This window comes from Ostrinia furnacalis, unplaced genomic scaffold (assembly GCF_004193835.3).
Source record: "Ostrinia furnacalis isolate ACB-3 unplaced genomic scaffold, ASM419383v2 OfSCF6157, whole genome shotgun sequence".
Taxonomy (NCBI): Eukaryota; Metazoa; Arthropoda; class Insecta; order Lepidoptera; family Crambidae; genus Ostrinia; species Ostrinia furnacalis.
The window spans coordinates 167,611-189,285 of NW_021136396.1; the positions used below are offsets into that span (position 1 = coordinate 167,611).

Sequence of the window (21,675 nt, forward strand, 5' to 3'; positions counted from 1 at the left end):
CTAATGTATGAATCATGTACCTTCTATTTATTATTGGATAAGAACTCACTTATTGATTATTTTTATAATAAAATAAAATAAAATTAAATTTAAGCCTGATTACAAAGCTATTAATTTACACCATTTTTATCTTGTTCATCTTGGCCCAAATTTGTATGTATTCGTCTCCATCTTCTTTTAAATGATGAATGGGGACTAACGATTCAATATCCATAGTGCTTTTGGTTAATCAGGTAAGTGTTATTTTTTTTAAGTATTGTAATCAGTCTTAAATTTAATTTAATTTGATAATAAAAATAATAAGTGAGTTCTTATCTAGTAATAAATAGAAGGTACCTGATTCTTACGTGAGTATTTTATTTTTAACGTACTGGGGATTAATTAACTTTTTAGTTCATTAATCCCCATCGTAAACTCCATTGGCGTTAACGGGAATTAATGAACAAAAAGTTCACTAATCCCCGTTGACGGGGATTGTCAACGGGGATTAGTGGAATAAGACTTTGAAAGGCTTTGAAAGTGGCTGAAAAGATAATATTTTTTATTGGCACCTTTTTAACCAATGTTTGACACCCGTGCCAATAAATGGATTTTATATAATTGGCAGTGGGCCAACATTTGGATTGGTGTATCCAAAACCTTAAAAAATATTTTAAATGCAATTTAAACTAAATTTTGAGACAAACAAGGTATAATTTTTAATAAACTAAAATTATTTTAAATACCCTTTTATTGGCATGTGTGCCAATAAAATGGATAAACAGATTTTACGCATACCAAATGTTGGCACACCACAAATAATTAAAAGTTGGCGGTTAAATTATAAAATAATGTTTTAAAAAGGCAGTTAATATATTCAATAATAAGACAAAATGATTATGTATAGGGACAACAAAATAGATTTGCATTTTTTTAAAAGATTATGATAGCTCTTACCTTAGTAAAAAACGAATATTTCGATTGTTTTTTTCGCACAGGTCGCGGTTTGTCAAACAAATGGTTGATGCGCCGCGATGTTTGAAAAAATAAAAAACGTGTGTAGCCAGTTGAGTAATAAATGATATTACTGTACAATTTCTACTAAAAAATATAAGGTTTGGTTCCAAAAAACCTTAATTTTCTTAAAAAACTGGAGCATGCCAATAAATTGGTAGAGTGCCAATGATTGGGTGGTTTACCCTACTTACTTTTCGAAAAATAAAAAAAAAGTTTGTTAAAACTATTTAGACTTTTGAACCTGGCCACTAAAATTAAAAACAATTTTTTTGTCGATTCTTTTTTGTTTGCGTTTGATTAAATTGTAACTTTTTTAAGCTTTTGTGGCACAGATCATAGAATAAGTCTAAAGATTTGAGGCTACTTTTTAGATTATCCTGCTTTCGCCTCCGAGATTTATTTTACCATGTAGTACCCCTGTACGACAACCCAATCCGCACACAATATTCAGCGTAGTAGTATTAAAAAACAAAAGAGCGGGCAACCCCACCCCTACCACGCTGTGGGCTCGGTGTCCGAGCGGTCTCATTCCTTTGTGCGCACGCGCAACGACCGCACGCAGTATAAGAAAAATGCTTAAGTGACGTCACCAGGACGTTTTTACCGACAAAAAACGTAATTATTTTAAGTTGTGCAGTGTAGTGACGAGAATTAGACCCAACAAAAGGTTGGTTGTAACAACTATTTTGTGCAAGTGCTCGTACATTTTTATTATAAGCGTTGTGACACGACGCGTAACTTTGACCCATTTTTAGCTCCAAGTTAACGCGCGATGTTAACCAGTAGCCATTTTTTATGATCAAACGAACTTACCAAGTGAAGTTCGATCTAAATTATCCTGTTTTCGCCGAAGAGATTTAAGGTCCCTCCCAACCCGAAGATTTCTATATCTTCTTCCCTGGAGGTAAACGTCAATGTCATCTCTTCTCTAAATATAATGAGACCGCTCGGACACCGAGCCCACAGCGTGGTAGGGGTGGGGTTGCCCGCTCTTTTGTTTTTTAATACTACTACGCTGAATATTGTGTGCGGATTGGGTTGTCGTACAGGGGTACTACATGGTAAAATAAATCTCTTCGGCGAAAACAGGATAATTTAGATCGAACTTCACTTGGTAAGTTCGTTTGATCATTCAATAATATTTATTATTTGTTTGTAGAAAAAAAAAACTCCTTTTGCTTGAAGTATAAAAAATACACACCGTGTAATTTGTTTTCTTGAAAATTGTTACAACTGTGAGTGATTTATTACAACCAGGGTTGGTACGAGTGTAAGGTGGTGTTCCTCAACCGGTCACCGAACCAGCACAAGAACGGCACGTGGTTCCACCTCGACGTGCACGCGCCACCGCGCTTCTCCATCACACCGGAAGAGATTATATACGTTAATTTAGGTAAGAAGATAAAATATCTAAGTAATGTAAAACCGTATTTATTCTGTGGTGATGGCATGGGTCTCAAACACGACAAACTAAGTACCTATAATGTAATTAATACCTAGATAAGTACAAATAGCTTGAAGTCTCAGCTACAGCCGTGGTCAATCAAGCAGACAGTTTGAGAGCGTAAAACCAACTGTTTCAAAAATATAAATCCACTTCTGTTTGGTAGAGACTAGTTACATTTGTCACAAATCATCTCTACTATACCTAACCCTTTCCAAAAACAGATCGCATTTCCATGACACCCTCTATTTTCGTATCTCGGAATAAGTATATCTTCAAACATTAAACAATCCCAACAAAATCTCCTTCAGCAGTTGTGTGAATGTAATAATAACGAAGACAAAGATAAATTACGTCCTAAATAAATGTTTCTTTTGATACGGAACAACAAAGCAAACTCTGTTCAATCGATAAGAAACAACCCTGGAGACAAGTTGAAGAAATTATTCAATTATTTAATTTTATCCATTCGAATGTCGATGTCACAAGTCGCTCACGGTTTTGGAGACGATTTCAGATCTGATACGCACCGGGAAAACGTCACTTTATTGATGTAACGTCTACGATTGAGGAAACAAATATTTTAGATCTAATAGTAGGAAATATACCTACTACAAATATACGTTGTTTGTTTAAAAACTGAATAAATCGATTGGTATAAATAAATGAGCTCTTATGATGTTAAAGTTAGCAACTAAATGACACTTAATACTTATTAGTCTGGGCCCTAACTGGGCCCCTATAAACGACACCCGAAGCAGCTCGAAACTAATTAAACTCCTGTAAAGTTGCTGGATTAAATAAGTTTTCTTTTCATTACTTAAAAAAACGGCCTATTAGAGGGGTTCACTAACTACGATAGTCCAGCAATAATGGGGATCGAACGTGATTCGAGAGCGACCCTTGAATGGGCAGTCCGATGCTGTCATGGGATTATTATCGCTTTAGATAAACAAAAAGTATTTTTTCAGGAGACGCTATCATCCTCAACTGCCAGGCGGAGGGCACGCCCACGCCCGAGATCCTATGGTACAAAGATGCGAACCCGGTGGAGCCGTCGGGCACCGTGGGCATCTTCAACGACGGCACCGAGCTGCGCATCAGCAACATCAGGCACGAGGACATCGGCGACTACACGTGCATCGCGCGCAACGGCGAGGGCCAGGTGTCGCACACCGCGCGCGTCATCATCGCTGGAGGCGCGGTCATCACTGTGAGTACTACGTCCATTGGTAAATGAGTCTGTCTCTACTTTCAAACCTTTTTGTTTGTAGGTACATCTAAAGAAATGATCTCTGCAAAAAATACTTTGATCCTGAAAATTCCAGGCATGATATTACTAATATCGACGTGTGATAGATAGAGCATAGGTACCTGTGACTAACCGAAATCGAAGCATTAAATCGAAACAATTGACATTATGTGGCAAATCAGGTGTATCTCCTATCCTACTTCATCTGCGCTCTATGCTCTTGTTTTGCCACTTTGTGTCTTCATGTAACGATACACCAGCCATAATTAAAATATGTACGTACACAAATAACTCCGAATTCTATTTCTAGATGCCACCAACGAATCAGACGAAGCTAGAAGGAGAGAAGGTCCAATTCTCATGCGAGGCGAAAGCGCTGCCGGGCAACGTGACCGTGAAGTGGTTCCGCGAGGGGGCGCCAGTGGCGGAGGTGGCGGCCCTGGAGACGAGGGTCACCATCCGAAGGGATGGCGCCCTCGTCATCAATCCGGTGGCGGCCGATGACTCGGGGCAGTACCTCTGCGAGGTCTCCAACGGAATTGGGGACCCGCAGAGCGCATCTGCGTATCTAAATGTTGAATGTAAGACCAATATACCTAACTTTAAGGTCCCTATCTCATTAAAACACCATGGTGGCGCCACTGATCATGACCATGACACCCGTTGTTTGGGATATCCAATATGTATACCGAATAGGCTCTAAATTTTTCGGTCGCCAGCAACAAATTGATTGCTCAACCAAGCTGACGCTAAATGTGCGGTACCTTTTATATACCTAACTGTATATTTGTTGGTGGCGCGATTGGTGATGCCGACATGGGTTTCTAATGAGAACAGAGCCCTAAACATGACTAATTTTAGTTGTGCAGCATCTAAATATTGTATTACTTCCTTGCAGATCCAGCTAAAGTGACATTCACACCTACAGTGCAATATTTGCCGTTTCGGTTAGCGGGCGTAGTGCAGTGCTATATAAAAGCAAACCCACCACTTCAGTATGTAACGTGGACGAAAGACAAGCGATTGCTTGAGCCGTATCAGACGAAGGATATAGTTATAATGAACAATGGGTCGTTGTTGTTTACTCGCGTCAACCAAAACCACCAGGGCAGGTACACGTGTACCCCCTATAATGCTCAGGGGACTCAGGGTTCTTCGGGTAAGTTGAATATTGATGCTTCTCTGTAATAAAACCATTGAAGAAATCGTTCTAATTGTTTTTTCTATGCAGGTCCCATGGAAGTGCTAGTACGAAAACCTCCAGCATTTACCGTGGAACCAGAACCTTTGTACCAGAGAAAGGTAAAATATAAACATAAGTTGTTAATATTAGAAAAAAAAATGCCATTTTCCCCTTCTTTGATTTTATCTGCGTCAAGACACTAATCAGATTATCGACCGCTGTGTCCTAGCCTAGATCTATTCTTATGACTTCACATCACAGAAAGAAAGAACATCAAGGGCACATGTGCTTTTGACTGTATTTACATCAAGATGATTTGATTTAGAATTTTCTCAAAACTTTTAGTAGGGTACAACAACTAAAACATGGCTGTCAATGCAGGTCGGCGAGTCAGTAGAGATGCACTGTGAAGCTCAAGAGGCCGAAGGCACGCAGCGTCCAAGCGTGCAATGGCGGCGGCGGGACGGCCTGCCTCTACAGAAGAGCCGAGTACGAGCGTTGGGCGGGAACATCACCATCGACACGCTGCGCCGCCAGGACTTCGGCATCTACCAGTGCGTCGCTTCCAACGAGGTATGCCCAATGTTCCAGTTGGATTAGCTCTAGTTTTCAGGATATAGCCCAGAACAGAGACAAGAGACACAAGAGAACTTATCGACCTTATCGACATAATATCGACCACAGCATCAATTCAGCAACTACCAATGCATCGTCCCCCAGAAGATGAACTTCCAGAAGAAAAAATAAACTCTGTGTACAAATGTTATAAAATGCCAAACAATTTAGATTCCGCGCTTGCGATATGATTGTCAGTGAACAAAAATGTAATTCAAGATCCTATCATTTTTATTTTTACCTACCTAAATCATTGATTCCATTATTATTGTTTTTTAAGTTTATTTCATAAGACGCTTTCAAAGTGTTATGGTAATATCCTATTTTATTTTATTTGGAAAACTATATTTATGGATAAACAACTTCTTAAAATCTAGTATTTATTAAATTCGTGTATAAATAAAAATAAAAATTATACCTACTTAGTGTTTAAATAAAAGATAAAAAAAACAACGGCGCGTACACTCGCAACAAAAACTATCCGAAGCTGCAATGTGTCCAAGTGTTAACGGCAAAGGACTGCTCACTGTCAGGTCGCCACGATAGTAGCGGACACGCAGCTGGTGATCGAGGGCACGCAGCCGCACGCGCCGTACAACGTGTCGGGCACCGCCACGGAGTTCCAGGTCACGCTGCGGTGGCACCCCGGCTACGCGGGCGGGCCCGACTACAAGCAGGACTACACCATCTGGTACCGGGAGGCTGGCTTCTCCGAGTGGACCAAAGTGCCGGTCACGCCGTCGGGAGCTACCTCGGTAAGAACAAAAACGATGTTTGACTCTACCAGCGTCTTTTAGCTATAGTTATTAGGATGTTTGCATATTTATAGGTAATTCAAAAGACATTTAAATTTCATCATTTAAAAGGGCTGATTCTTCAATCATAGGATAACTTTGAAGAATAAAATTGTCATTCTCCCTAATATCTATAAGGATTTCTATATGCTAAACTGATTTATAAGATAAATTATGTTAACTGGCGATTGAAAAAATTTACCCTAATTGTCTAATTTTGTTGTATGAACCCCCTAAATAAAGTGAAACACTTCCAAATCCAATACTTCATTCAATATCAAACATAAATTCAGCCTGTGATATTGGTTTTAGTACAAGATTGAAACAAATCAGAGGTTCACTTCAGTTGGTTTGGTTCTATTCTTGACTGTACAACATTCTTAACTTACTTTGTAGAGTGTTATTTCATAACACGGACAAATAAATCATACCTACTAATTATCACGTTTCTCTAAGGAGAGCAAATATTATCCAAAGTGCCTTTTCATGTTATTATTTTAAAACTAATAAGCCAAAAATCTAACCCTGATTCTAATGTATGATGTTTTGCTATTGAAGGTAACCATAAATCGGCTGCAGCCAGGGACCACGTACGAGTTCCAGGTGAACAGCAAGAACACGATCGGCGAAGGCATGATGAGCAAAGCGATCACAATCAGAACGTTAGGTAAGTTTTACAATGCAATAACGATCATGGTGAAGGTAGTTTGTGTACACTAATATTGGTTGTTTTTGGGCAGTGCTCAAGGAATTTAAATATTAGCAGCTGTGATTCATATTTTATCAATAGCGACGATGCTCGTAAAAAACTGGCTCATTGTTATTAAATAGTCCTCCTCCTATAAATATTTTTATAACTTTTTATCTAAATCTGTAAATCTTTTCACTTAAATACCATTAAGATCACTTTCTTGATCTTGAATAATTTCTCCTCCAGAAAAGTTAGCAATTTTTATTGGCAGCCTAATCGAGCATATAAACTAAGCCTGTTAAGAATCAATATCTAACAGTGCCTGTTACGGGTATATTTATCTATGTATAAAATGTATTTGATTAGGTTGTTACAAGTATTTCAGGTGCGAGGATGGTGCAGTACATAGTGCTAACCGTGCATTGCTTTCCGTAGATGTAGGCGCCAAGCCGAAGGCGGCGCCCACGCCTCCGGGGCCCGTAGACGAAAAGATATTTCAGAACGCACCCGAAGGCTCTGGTACTTACTTACCTACCACTTCAATTGCTTACTAACTTACACCCGTAGTTTTAGTTTCGCTACTGAGTTTTTGTTTGCATGGTATGGTTTAGTTCCATTTAGTTTTATTTCTAGTTCATTTTAATTTTCATCATCTGTTACAAGTACGAGAAATACCTACCATAGGCACCAACATATTTTTTTTTGTTTTTATCTTGCTACATTTTAATCATCCTTAATCTCTCACGCAGGAATCCTACAAGCATCCTACCTGCAGGATCATTACCTACTTACAACATTTCAACCAGTGTTGTCCAATGTCCTGCAGGAAGGTATGTGAGTAGATCGCGCTTCACTTGTCGTGACTACATTTCATCTGCACTTACCCCATGAAATAGATCTGTTAGAATGAAAGATTTTTTATGACATGATATAAACTTAGCAACATTGTATTTTCATAAAAAATCTCAATTTTCAATCAAACACGTTATACGAGCGGGTGAAATGAGGGCAACATTACGTTGAATGGTCGATTTTGAGATTATGTACTCGATTTTTTTCAATAATTGCTAGTGTTATGTTGTTAACATTGCTGCCATCATCCACACTGGTAACTTTAACAATCGACTGTTTAACGGATTCAATAATACTGGAAAAAGTTTTAAGTAAACTCTACAAAAAAATACAGATATATATGGGCTCACATTAACACATGTGAATAGATAGTTTTGACGAAATTAGTCTAAAACAATCGACAATCGAGTTGCAAGTTGCCAAAACTGAACTCGGCAAGTTTTCGTGGAAACTCCAAAGTGTAACATTCGTTTCAATAAACATAGGTCCCAAATCGGGTCCGCCTCGGAACCTGACGGTGACGGAGGTGCACAACGGGTTCCTGATCACGTGGCAGGCGCCGCTGGAGCGGGCGCACCTGGTGCAGTACTACACCATCAAGTACCGCACCGACGCGCAATGGAAGACGCTCAACCGGGGGCAGATCCGCCCCGAGGAGACGAGCTATTTGGGTAAGGGTATAATACTTTCTTTATAATAACACAGATGGTCATTATAGGTAGAAGTTGGACAGTCAGCGTTTTTGAACACAGATGATTGAGGATTTTACACGTATCACAAACCGCGTTCCTATTAGAAGCGTGCGCGGCGTATCCGTCAGTATTCTTTTGCTTAAAAGTTATTCTTCTCTAAAACATTTTACAAACATTAAGAAAGATGCCGAAAAGACTAAGTCTAAATGACTGGTTTAAAAAAATGCTCTACATTTGTTATTTTAAGTCTCAAAGCATCAGGGCAATGGATACATCGATGTAACTGACTTGTAGGTGAAGTAGTTACCCCGAAATACATCAATATATCAATTACTTCCAGTTAAGAATCTAGTCGGCGGTCGGACGTACTACTTCAGAGTGTTGGCCAACTCGGCCACCAGCTACGAGAGTTCCGAAGAGGTGAAGTTCCCGGTGCCCGCGCGGGTGAAGCACAAAGCGATAACAGCGGGCGTGGTCGGCGGGATCCTGTTCTTCATCGTAGCCATCATCCTGTCCGTGTGCGCGGTGAAGATCTGCAACAAGCGCAAGCGCCGCAAACAGGAGAAAGGTGAGTGACCGGCCGAGCGCCGCCCGCCCGCGCGACACCCGGCCCAAGCGCTTGCTCGGTTGTTACTCGGCTAAAGTCGGCTGCTGACACGTTTGTCGGGTTACACATACACAAATTTCAGCTGAATACACAATTAACTGCCCCTCTTGTTGTCCCACACATTCTCCAAATTCAGCTGAAATACACTATTAAGTAACTGTGTCTGCGGTATTAATTAAGCACACAAACCAACGTCAGTTTTCAGATCTCGAGATTAACTTTCAGTTAAAGAAAAGTTTAGCGTACCTACTTTATCTTTTGTAACTAAAGTATGATGACACTCGCACTTTTTCTTGAAAGCGAAACAACAGCGCTGCTTTTATTATAAAACCTGTGTCTTGAATATACATATGTTTATAGCATATTAATATTAATAGATCCTTGATTATATCTCAAGCCACTAACCACATAGATATGTAGGACTTACGAGACTAAACGTGCAAAATATGTTATCTAATGCCTCCGTAATACTGACTCTTTAATATTTCATAGCACCAGTAACAATCGATGCAAGCGATAACTCTGCCTGTCTGTAGACAAGAACATCGAAATTTTATCGTCATGGGATGGTAACTTAACATAACTTACCATATTGTCGTGAGCGAGCAAAGCATCTGCATATTCATGCTTTGCCTTGTCTTGTACGCGGCTGTAATCGTCGTTTAGATGTACCCGGCTTGGTTGTGCTTTTTGCATGCATTAACATTAATATCGCTTTTTAATGTACGTTTACATGTTCCTACTATAATTAAATTAGGTAGGTTTTATTTGTTTCCATATTTTACATTAGGTATGGTTATGTTACCGAATACGAATGACAGTTTTAAGTTATAGTTATTCGTTCTGTACCTCTAGTAGGAAAAACTTTCGAGTTCGTTTCGTTGCGTATTCAAAGTGTCATCGAAAAATTTTGTATGAAAAATTAAACAGCGCCCCCTATATTATAGCCGCCCTAGGGGGCGCTGTTTAATTTTTCATACAAAATTTTTCGATGACACTTTGAATACGCAACGAAACGAACTCGAAAGTTTTTCCTACTAGAGGTACTGGAAACCTGTCGATCGTATTAACAATTGCATTGATGTTAATGCAATTTACATAAGCGCAATATTTTTCAAATATTAACTTTTTCTGTATAATTCGAATTATGTATTAAAAATCGATTCAGTGGTAGAGTTACGAGTTTGGGACATTGCATTTATTTATGGTGTAGCCGTAAATTGTCGATGTTTTTTATTTTTAAAACTCTTTCTTAAATAATGTCAGCAAACTTTGTAACAGGAGTTACGGATAGCTGAACAAAATTATGTTAAACATCCAAGGTTAATAAATTTTGGTAGAGTCGTCCAAAGAAAATGTAATGTTTTTTCCTCCAAATTAGCGCAAAGTACAATATTCTTGTGTTAATATTAGTGGGTTAACCAGTTATCCAAAAAAGTCCGGCAGTAGACGGATGTATTCCCGAAATTCTTGAATCGGCAGGTCGACGCTACTGTATTGGCCTATTGTCGCCTATTTAAAAAAACGCTTGCAGTTATTACCATTAGTAGTTTAAATAAAATAAAAGTTATCGCCTTTTATAAGCCAGCTTCTAGCTTTATAATTGACAATTTATTTGACGAAATCACGTAACTCATTGAACAATGAATTATTTCATTTGTCATTCTTATTCTTTACCCATTGACATGTTCTGCTTCTTGTTAAAGTGTTATTCACAATTTTTTAATATTATTCCATTAACGCAAAAAGTTAAACGCGAGTTGAACACTGGTTTAAGATGAAATTTCAATAGAGTTCAACGCGCGTTCAACTTTTGGTAAGGCCCTGACTTTTTCAATGTTTTCATTATGTCAAAGTTGCAAGCTCATTTCAATCATTATTACATTGATCACCAAATGGAGGAGGAATATACTCGGCAGTAAATAAAGTTATCTATGATTTAAATAAATATGTATTAAACGTAGCGTAAACAACGTATTCCATCAAAAGGGGCTGATCAGTGTGCCTACCATGAGTTTACGTTAGGTGTGCTCGCTAGCGACTGCGTAAAAAAATGACATTTAAATGTATGACATATTGTGCAGCGCCCCTAGTGGCTACTTTCAAGAAATAAGACCTTCATAGAATTTTTTGACGTATTCGCTAGCGAACTCACCTAACGTAAACTCATGGTAGGCACACTGGTGGTCAAATCAATTTTTTATGGGACTAATATTGAAAACTCAATATTTATCATTTATATTTTGAGCTTTCCATGTTGGTAGAGCACCAGACACCTCTTTTTTGATCAGAAGGATTTTTATACACCTGGTATATCAATACAATATATAACGAGTATATTCCTCTTACGTGGTTGCTTGTTTTGACAATATGGTTGGTGAGGGGGTAGGTGGCGGGATCGCGCCGGTGGCGGGCGGCGGCTGGGGGCTGGGGAACTGACTCTCTACCCGCGTTAATGTTCAGAAATTATCCGGTTGCAGCATACAACATGGTAGCCGCGCGGCTCACAGACCTGCGCGCCGCCGACAGCACTCAAGTGCCTTTTAAGAAGTGAGTAAACACCAAGTCAATATCTTACAAGAGGTTTCAAGGCCTCTACTCTTTATGCCATAACAAACGTGTCCAAAACATTGTGATCTAATTGTCATTTCCTATACGCTTACCTACTTCAGGAAATCAGGTCAGTGAGCTACAAGTGGTAAACTACTGTTTAAATAATATTTTCCATTTTAATAACTTTTTCTCAATAACCAATAAGTTAGTATTTTGTTTATATTGATTACGATTATGCGTTTGTTTTATTGATTTGATTTTTGTATCAATTATTATTATTATCTCATCGATATCCCTCTCAAACCCATAGATTTAGAGAACGCGGAATATCGAGTATAGTCCAGTGTCTACGGTTCACCGCGAACTGGATATGGCCGGCTTCGCGATGCGGCGGAGAGGCCCACTACTGGAGCTCGGTGCGGCGCGTGTCGCCCGCGCCCTCCGCGCTCGCCGCGCCCTCCCCGGCGCCCTCGCCCGCGCCCTCCTCCTCCGACGACGGCGGCTTCCTGCCGCGCGTGCGCGCCCCGCTGCGGCCCGCCGCCGCGCCGCCGCTGTTCCGCGCCTCCTCGCCCGCGCTCGCGCTGCACTGGCCGCCGTGGCCGCCCTGGCCCCCCTGGGCGGCCGCCTGGACGCCCTGGTCGCCGCTGCACGTGTCCGACCTCAGCTCGGTGCCGTTCCCGAGCTCCGCGGACGGCTCGTTCCCGACGCCGCCCTCGCCCTTCCGCCTGCGCGCGCTGCGCCTGGAGCCGGCGCGCGCCGGGGCGCCGCGGCCGCGCGCGCGCCCGCTGTCCCGCCACGCGCGCCCGCGCACCGCGCTCGACCCCCCGCCGCCGCACGAGGCGTCCCCCGAGAGCCGCAGCTCCTCCAGCGGCTTCGGCAGCAAGAACGCCTCGTCGCAGCACAACCGCAGCAGCCGCACCGGCAGCCTCGCGGAGTGGCGGCCGCCGCCGTACCGGCCGCCGCCGCCGGCGCCCCCGCCGCGGCCCGGCTCGGGCGAGGCGGCGGACGCGGGCTCCGTGGACGTGCACTACGAGTGGGACCGCGCCACGCGCACGCCCACGCCGTCCACGCCCGAGCGGCCGCGCGCGCGCCCCTCGCGCGACGACGTGGAGGCGCGCGTGCGCGCCATGAAGGAGGAGTTCCTGGAGTTCCGCAAGCGGCAGGCGCTGCGCCGGCGCTCGCCCGAGCCGCTGTCGCCGCTGGCCGCCTTCGCGCCGCCGCCGCCGCCGGCCGAGACCGTCTGCTGATCTGCGTGATAGCCTTTCCCGTCTATATCCTTGCGATTTCTGCCAACGTTTAAGCGAAAACTTTAAAATCGTAAATCAGTTCGAACTAGTCCTAACTCCAATTTATTTGAAGTCCGAAGTCGATATAGTCCCCACCTTATCAAAACAGGACTCGAGTAGCCGGAGTCTCAAGTTTCCGCGGGCCGCCGAAGGCGACTGTCCGGGGCAGATATTCGTAGAAGCAATCTCCGCTACGGAGCGCAAAGATCCCACCTCTATCGCCGGCGCAACGAACGCGACGGCGACTATTTATTAATAAGTTACTTAGAAACGACTTCAGGCGCATAAAGCTGTTTGACTGTAATAATGTACGTATATTATAAAGTGGATGCCGTGACGTTTCGTATTCGCACTGCCTGCTCTCCTCTTAAAACATTTAAATGTCAATTAAATACTATTGTACTTATAATCGATTGCACGAACTTGGTGCATTTTTAAGCGATATATCACACCTACTTTTAAAGTCGGAACGGTGCTTTCATTAAAGTAAGATACTGCGAATTATTTCAGTGAAACTACGGATATAATTATTATCAAGCTGGCCTTATTGAGAACAAACGAACGTGCCATACATTTACCTCGTAAGTAACTGGTAGCCCGGGGCGCCGGGGCGTACGAGCGTAGAGCGCGCGGCGCGGCGCGGCGCAGCGCGGCGGGCGGGCAGTGCGGGCCCACGTTCACCTAAACGCTTTAGGTATGAGCGGGGTAGCATCCACGACACCGCTCATACCAAAATTATATTGTAGTTATTATTGTAACTAATTTATGGGATAACGACTTATTAAAGGAGGAGGCGGCCGGCGCCGGCAGCCGCGGCTCTAACGACACTAGATAGGACTCACTCACAAAGTAATGATTAAGTATAAGCGCGGCCGCGTCGCCGGCCGCCGGCGCTCTTTTATATAATATACACAAATAATCATAAGTAGAACTTAGACATAATGTAGATCGAGACGAGATACTTAAAACGGATTATTTGTTTCATATTTTTAAATGAATTATTTTACAAGTACAAATTTATTATTTTTTATTGTTTATGTACCTACCTTATATAATTTTTAAAACTGTACATATGTAAAAACATATTAGATATTATCTATACACTTATTTATTTAGGTATGGTATGATTGAGATTCTAAAGAACTTGCTGCCAGTGCTTGAGTGGCACGCACGAGACACGTGAGTCGTCATTATTTTTTAAACTGTTTACATTTCCTAGACTTGTTTCTTAATGTTATTATTCATATAGTGATGCTAAAAGAAATTCAATGTCACTGCCCAAGTGATAGCAGAAGTTCAGTCAATTCTCTTTTACTCCATGCACTGACTGAAATCTGTGACGGCACGTGTACTGGGTACTTATTTGTTTTCGACTGAAAGTATACTGTAACTAGCCTTCTCTATTTATTATGTTCAACGCAATTTCGCCTATCTGTTCCTGGAGCAATCCCACCTATAGTTGACCAGTCAATGGAAAGACTGTTTAGTGTTATGTTTGTTGTTAGTTTTACTTGTCGCGTCGAGTGCTCTTCGCGTTTTCCTTGCATGCACGTTGTACATTCTGTGTCTATGTTTGTTATCTGATTTTTTTTAATACCGTGTTAAGGACCTCCTACGAAATAAGTATAAAAATGTACGCTTTAAAGAAATTGGAATAAATAACTCATAACAAATAGGTAGGTAGGTATGATAAGATGTAGTTATGTATGTGCGTGCATGGAAGCCTCTGAAAGGGATAACAAGTAAGCGCGAGTTGGCGACGTGCGGAGTTGCGGACGAGTGACCAGGGCGCATGAGAATTTGGGCACTCGAATGGCCAGGGCACATGAGGATTTGGCCATTCGAGCTCCCAGGAAAATCAAGTGCCCAGGCCACACGGGGGCCTGAAGCGGAAAAACGCTAAAGCCGTACCCCACGCAGCAGACCTAGCGCGCATCGTTTAGTTCACTGCCGACGACGATTATTATAGGGATAAGCTATGTTTAACAAAGACACATTAGATGATTGTTTTATTATTTTCTAAAACGTTCCCTAGATATCTCCCGAAATAGAGTTACACTTAGAATATTAGGATCGACGACATGTGCAATAAATTAGCCACTGTTCAGTAAATTAATGGTATGTTAAATGCTCAATATTGTCGACTGACCAACTGTAAAAAATATTGATACACGTACATTTTGTGAAGCCGGGTACTCAATGCGGACAACTGTCGTTGTAAGACCGATTGTGGCTGCAGAGTGCGGCGGAGCGGTCTCGGAATGGCCGCTCCGGTGCGGTTATTGTTGATTTGTTCAGTACGGTCAACCCAGAAAATTATTTTGAAGAAATTATTCAGTCTTTAGTCGTTCACGACAGTAGGCATATCAAGCAAGATATGATAATGACGATTTTTAACGTATGGTACCTATGTAAAATTTTGAGTATACTTATACATTTTTATTACTGTAAATATTGAGTGATCAATTATTTATCCACTATTGGCAAACGATTTGTGACTACAGACGTAGGGAAACACACAGTTGAGTAGTTCGTGTAGGTTTTATATGCCCATTTACTTCGAGTTACTTATAAACGACTTCTTAAGTAAGCGATTACACAGCAACATGAGGTTTGGCAAGCGAGCTCTGATCCCGGTCTTTTAGGAAATTATGTTAACATTTTACGGACGTACAAGATTAAGAGAATGAAAAGTAATATATATAGCTCAAACCATGTGATATCTAGTCTTTTTCCAATATAAAATTATCCTTCCTTTACGTACTAAACTAACGTTAGCCATAAAGTGCAATCTTATCAAAGTGCATTAACATTATGTTTAGTTTGTAACAACCGATCGTACTACATCGGTAACCGGCCGTCGGAGCACATAAAGTACCTTAATACACTTAAGAACTTTTTAATGTTGTTTATTTCGTATTACTTACTTAATTCGAAAGAAATTACGTGAATTATTATAGCATTTCGAACATAGCCTAAAAGTCACTTGACACTTTCTATAGACTAAAAAATGAAAAGATAGCAATATATTAGAATAATGTAACTAAATCGTATATATCAGTTTGTATAAAGGAAAGTAAGTACCTAAACGAAGTAATGTGCACATTGGCAGAAAATAATGCGGTGAAACAGGGCACCCGAATATTAAAAAATTAAGGCATACTTAAATGCACAATATCTCAGCACAATAAGTGATATCGAATATTCATAGCATCATACTGAGCACTTTAACTGTCACACCAATAATTCCACAATAAGTTCGCCTCGATTGGAAACAAAAATGCACAAGCCACAATTTTATAACTCGAAATATCCATTGTTTTCATTTTTAGAATATTTTTAGTTGTAAGTGTTGAGGTCATGTGTTTACTGTGTAAGCACAAAAAAGGATTCAATTCGAAAAAATAAAAATACAATAACGTTGCTATGATTAATTCTTGTATTTTATTTAATTCCCATTCACTGGCAGTTATTCTTTCTTTTTAACACTGGGTCATCCATCATCTTTCAAACGTAACGTAAGTAATAATCTAAACCTTTACCGAACCTATGAATAATAGGTACGAGTAGGTATGTACTAATTTTTTTTTTCAATCACGTGAAATAATATCATATACACAAAATAACACTGTTAACACAAACTGTAGTAAGTAAGTAATCTAATTGTACACGGTATCTACCTAATTGTAGACTTACCTAGTACCTAGATAGGTAATGTGACATTGTGTCAAATAAGGCATAATTAAGTACTTATGATGATAACGAGACACATGTAAGAGACGATGTAAGTTAGTTATCTCTAAGGAATTACCATGTTTATAACGAAGCATCATGAATTCATTTCGGTGCCTTTTGGAATAGTAATACGACGCTTTTGTATTCATAACGAAAATGGCTTTGAATATTTTCGATTTACTTATTTATCTCGTAGGTAAAGTATAAATAGTATCGTAGTCATTCATTTAACACCACATCACCAGACTGCACTATATTAATATTTTGGATAGTCAATAACAACACGCACTCTATTAGCGCGCGCCTGTGGCCCTGTGCGCTTGTTTTGGAAAATCAACTCAAAATTAAAATGTCAAAATTAGTATAGAGTCCTGACCAGTCCAATATCCAATTGAATAATGCCTCGCGGCTAACTGTTTTAGCGCGGGCCAGATCAGCGTTGGGCTCTCCTCAGGGTTTTGGTTTTCAATAATGTACCTATACTAAGATACACGACCCCAGTGTGTTCGGGCAAAAGAGTGTATTTGGCAACTGACCGCGCCGCGCTAAACCGGCACCCCACGTTGAGCGCCAATTTAACACGGGCCAACTGTTATTGATTATATACTGATAGATTGTGATCTTTGAAACAAAATATTGTACTACATTTTTGCCGAACATTATCCTGCGTCATGTACCTATTTAATTTGAAAACCAAAGCCTTGAGAAGAGCCTACCGTTGGACTGACTCTCGCTAAACTGTATAAATATATTTATTTATTGTTCGCTAGCTTGATGATGTCATTTTATAGCAAAAGCCTGCGTCGTGGCCCACGAAGACGGTAACGACCCAAGTTATGGCAGCCAGTGGCTATTGTATATGGATGAAAGTGGCTATCTCCACGAGATGAATTTTTCAACTTTACCATTGGAAACAAGGGGCTTCTCATATGGAAAAGTATACTGTTACTTATACACCAGGTAAAATCAATATTATTCGTTCCTCCAATAATTTATAGCCCTAATTCCTTTAAACTTCCTCCCCACTCACTGCCAATAGAAAAAATACTACTTACTTATTTAATTAGTCGTAACAGATTGATTACATAACTACCTACATAAACAAAATCTCATCATGTATTAGAGAAAACAACAAACAAGGAGAGTTGCTAGTACCGCCAGATGACGAAAATGACAACATTGAAAGTAAATATTTCAAAGAATCTGGAGATATAAAAGCAATAACCCATGGTTGGCTATCCAAAGAAAATACCGATTGGATCCAGAATATTAAGAATGCAATATTGGGCGTATCTGATGTCAACGTTTTAACTGTGGATTGGAGTGAACTAGCGGACAATCCAGTGTATCCGTGGTCTGCATTTAGCACAAGATATGTAGGCAAATATTTAGCCAAAATAATACGCTCACTTATGAAAACCTATGGGGTGAAGAACAGCCGGATACATTTAATAGGACATAGCCTTGGAGCCCAGGTTATGGGTTACGCCGGAATGTATTCGGGAGAGAAAATACATAGAATAACAGGTAAGTTTTTCTGATAGTGTGGCTACGTTGTCTTTTATTAGTTAATGGTTAGGGAGGCGAGGTGGCTAAATGGTGTAATTCAACGGCGCCGTCGAGACCTACCAAAATCGAAAGATAAAATAATTTGGAAAAGAAAAGCTCGTATGGCAAAAACCATTTTAGCGGTGGGTTTGGCGTGTACGGTTTTTCAAAAATGTTAAAAAAAACAGTTACCTACTTGGGCATTCTCGAGCGCGTCAGATATTCATACTACGTATGCCCCGAGTGCCTCTGATAACAATGGTTATACTAATCTGCCGGTTTGCGTAGTGGGGGTAGGCATATAAAGTAGTCAAAAATGAAAAAAAAATTACTCGAGCGCGTCAGATTTTCGGAAGGGGTGTTAAGTAGGCCCCAAGGAAGCTCCCTTTAAAAAAACTGACGATTTCGGCGTGACGATAAGTTACGATGAATTTTTGAAAATGCAAAAAAAAAGTTTTTTTGAAATACTCGAGCGCGTCAGATTTTCATAGGGGAGGTTTATCTCGGTATCCTGAAAGCATATTTTTTTAATCTGACAAAAATGTTGGTGGGTTCTCTTAATCTGACCGAAAAAGGTTTTTAAAAATAAAAAAAATAAAAAAAAATTTTGGTTTCTTTTTATTCCTTTATTTCTCCTTGATAAAATGGGGAATTTAAGAATGTCAATAAAGCGATAGATACAACCAACGTAAATGTTTATTTAAACTTTTTTTTGTAAAATGTATCGTTCGCGACTTATATGCCGTAACGCGTTCTTAGGAAGACGAAATGGCTTCTCCACACTTCCGGTCATGCGGAAACCGGCAATTTTGTATTTTTAGTAAGTTTTAGATTATATTCTTCAAAATAAAAAATAAAAAATCGCGCTCGAGAATGCTGGATTAACGTTTTTTTTTTTACAAGTTCGCGACCCTATAACTCGGCGGCGTCAAGGACTCGTCAGATTAGTTAATTTTAGTCTATAAACACTAAAATCAACCAATATCTTAATCTGACGCGCTCGAGTATTTCAGACTATCCATTTTTTTTTACTAATCTGATCGTCTATCCTAGGCGCGCGTCACTACATATAGAGCTAAATACCACAGTAAATACTTTACAAGGTTGTTCTATTAGGTCTAAGGTACTATCTCTCATATCTTAAACTGCCACGCTCGAGTATTGCCGAAAATTCCCCTATTCGCCTCCCTAACTATAAGTACTCTGGTCCGGTTGAAGCTATTTCGAAATGAAAACTATCACGTTTTGCAACTTGTCTAAAGGGATTGATGAATTGTTTTAGGGCTAGATCCAGCACGGCCATTGTTCGAACTACCATTGATGGATCCAAATTTTCGCTTAGACCCAAGTGATGCTAATTTTGTAGATATTATTCACACTTGTGGAGGAATATTAGGATATAGGGATAGTCATGGACATGCAGACTTCTATCCAAATGGTGGTAAAGCACCACAACCAGGATGTGGGGGAATTAAAGATATTATCGGTAAGAAGTTTATAGAAAAAAAATAACATGTAGGAATTTGATGTGTTCATTCATGAAATCGTGTGCCTATTTTAGAAGGTTGCAGTCATGGACGATCTCATGAATATTTCTTGGAATCTATAGACTCGGATATAGGTTTTGACTCCTATCCTTGTGAAGATTGGAAGGAATTCAAACGAGGCGAATGCAGAAACGATCCGGCAATGATGGGGTACCCTGCTGACAATCATCGTGTTGGAGATTTTTTTCTTTATACTAATAATCACTCTAAGTATGCTGTGGGGTCGGAGTAATATTGTAAATTGTTAAATTTCAGTTAGGCAGTTGTAGTAGCACCAAAAAACACCATAGAACCTAATAACAAAGGTTATAGTGATAATAATAATATCATTTCTCTGAGAGAAATTCTCTCGCAGAAAATGTATGAACTTGCCTAAAAAGTACTATTATAGTCGCTTTGAAGGAGCTAAAGACAAAAAAAATCCAAGTTAAAATGTAAAATATAGTTACCTACTTATCTACATTTACGTGTAAATCAGCCTAAGTCAAACGATGACCGACAGGAGGAAATGTGTAACTTTATACTTGTGTAGGAATAAAGGTAAATAAAAAAAGATATTCATTTAAATAATTATGTATTTGTCTGGTTTAAAATTACAATTGCACATATTTATAGAGATGCATACGACGAATCAATAAGAAATATACAATAGTTTCAATTAGATCGATTATTTCTTACATTATTATTGTGCAGCAACAGACCTCTAAAATGAAACTATACAAAAATGATTGTGAAGTTAAAAGTGCCTGAATCAATTAAGTATGTCATAATTTATGACTCATAAAGAACATTTAAGGCTGATTCTCCACAATCCACCACAATCATTACATTATATTCGGTCACACAAAAATATGTGACTAATAACAAAAAGCTAAACCCACGGGCGTTCAAAAAATACTATAAGACAACACAAAACAAAAAATACTGTAATTATGATTGATTTTACTGAAAACAACGAAATAAACGATTTTTTAATTATTTTAACAACTTGTCATGTCAGTAAATCGCCCATATAAGGTTTTCATTAATTCTCAAATATGTAGTATGTATAAAAATTTGAAAAATACAATAATAATTGGTATTGCTCTAAACACTGAAATTCTTAAATTGATTCAAGCATCACAATACCAACTTCAACAAAGCTCTATTCTCTATCAGTCCAATAATGCTTAAAATACTATCGTAGTTTTATAAAACAGTAATAATTTCTACATACAATAATAAACTGCTTGTTTATAATTATTAAATGAATCACTGTTAAAATAAGGAAAAGGCTTACAAATATTTAAATTTAAGTAAACATTGTTACATATTGTTCATTAATTGAATGTACCTAGTTTGATCATACACAATTCTACGTGAAATACTTCAAATGCGGGTTGTTGAATTACGATTTACTAAAAACTTTAACTACATAATCACCCAGAATCAACTTACAGAAAAGCAATGCAATTTGTCAATATGAATAAATTATCCTGTTTACTAAAATCAAATGAGCAGTATCAGTCGGAACACTTGTTACTGTTATAGTACTTATACCTAATAATACTTTATCAAAAGATATATTTTCGGCACAGAATCTGAAACAAGAAATTATAAAAATTACTATTTCATAATAAAATGCATTTTACTTGGATAACATTATCAATAATCAGAATATACAAATTTATGCATCACTATGCATCAGTCGGGAAAAGAAGACAAAAAAAAAATGAATCATCATGATCAGTAAATTGTTTTATATTAAAGACGTCAATAAAGCTTGTTTCAAACATACCTGAACGGAGATCAGACACCACGTACAAGGCTGCCCATGCAGTGATGTCGCGTATACACCAAAAACTGAAAAGATATGATATTATAGATATAGGTATGATTTT

At 39.4% G+C, this 21,675-nt stretch overlaps 2 protein-coding genes across 3 annotated transcripts in view; both read left to right on the plus strand.

The window, feature by feature from the left end:
- Positions 1 to 16,350, plus strand: part of tutl (immunoglobulin superfamily member turtle) — a 90,755-nt gene extending 74,405 nt beyond the window's left edge. The window contains exons 6-19 of one of the 2 annotated variants that reach the window (XR_003656651.1): positions 2,254 to 2,389; positions 3,412 to 3,653; positions 4,003 to 4,273; positions 4,591 to 4,851; positions 4,924 to 4,994; positions 5,257 to 5,448; positions 6,024 to 6,245; positions 6,843 to 6,951; positions 7,411 to 7,494; positions 8,313 to 8,498; positions 8,860 to 9,087; positions 11,590 to 11,676; positions 11,799 to 11,806; positions 11,990 to 12,102. Coding sequence is in view for 1 of the 2 variants with exons in the window: in XM_028317315.1 (XP_028173116.1) it covers positions 2,254 to 2,389; positions 3,412 to 3,653; positions 4,003 to 4,273; positions 4,591 to 4,851; positions 4,924 to 4,994; positions 5,257 to 5,448; positions 6,024 to 6,245; positions 6,843 to 6,951; positions 7,411 to 7,494; positions 8,313 to 8,498; positions 8,860 to 9,087; positions 11,607 to 11,676; positions 11,990 to 12,926 (3,009 nt within the window). In the remaining variant the exon portion in view is untranslated. Of the gene's footprint in view, positions 1 to 2,253; positions 2,390 to 3,411; positions 3,654 to 4,002; positions 4,274 to 4,590; positions 4,852 to 4,923; positions 4,995 to 5,256; positions 5,449 to 6,023; positions 6,246 to 6,842; positions 6,952 to 7,410; positions 7,495 to 8,312; positions 8,499 to 8,859; positions 9,088 to 11,589; positions 11,677 to 11,798; positions 11,807 to 11,989 lie in introns of both variants that reach the window. The other variant, XM_028317315.1, reaches the window with a different exon arrangement.
- A 387-nt stretch (positions 16,351 to 16,737) lies between these two features.
- Positions 16,738 to 20,076, plus strand: LOC114362072 (inactive pancreatic lipase-related protein 1). The gene is made up of 5 exons (XM_028317331.1): positions 16,738 to 16,896; positions 17,492 to 17,660; positions 17,824 to 18,227; positions 19,531 to 19,734; positions 19,810 to 20,076. The coding sequence occupies exons 1-5, from the start codon at positions 16,857 to 16,859 to the stop codon at positions 20,025 to 20,027; spliced, it is 1,035 nt and encodes a 344-aa protein (XP_028173132.1). The 5' UTR covers positions 16,738 to 16,856; the 3' UTR covers positions 20,028 to 20,076.
- The last annotated feature ends 1,599 nt before the right edge of the window (positions 20,077 to 21,675 follow it).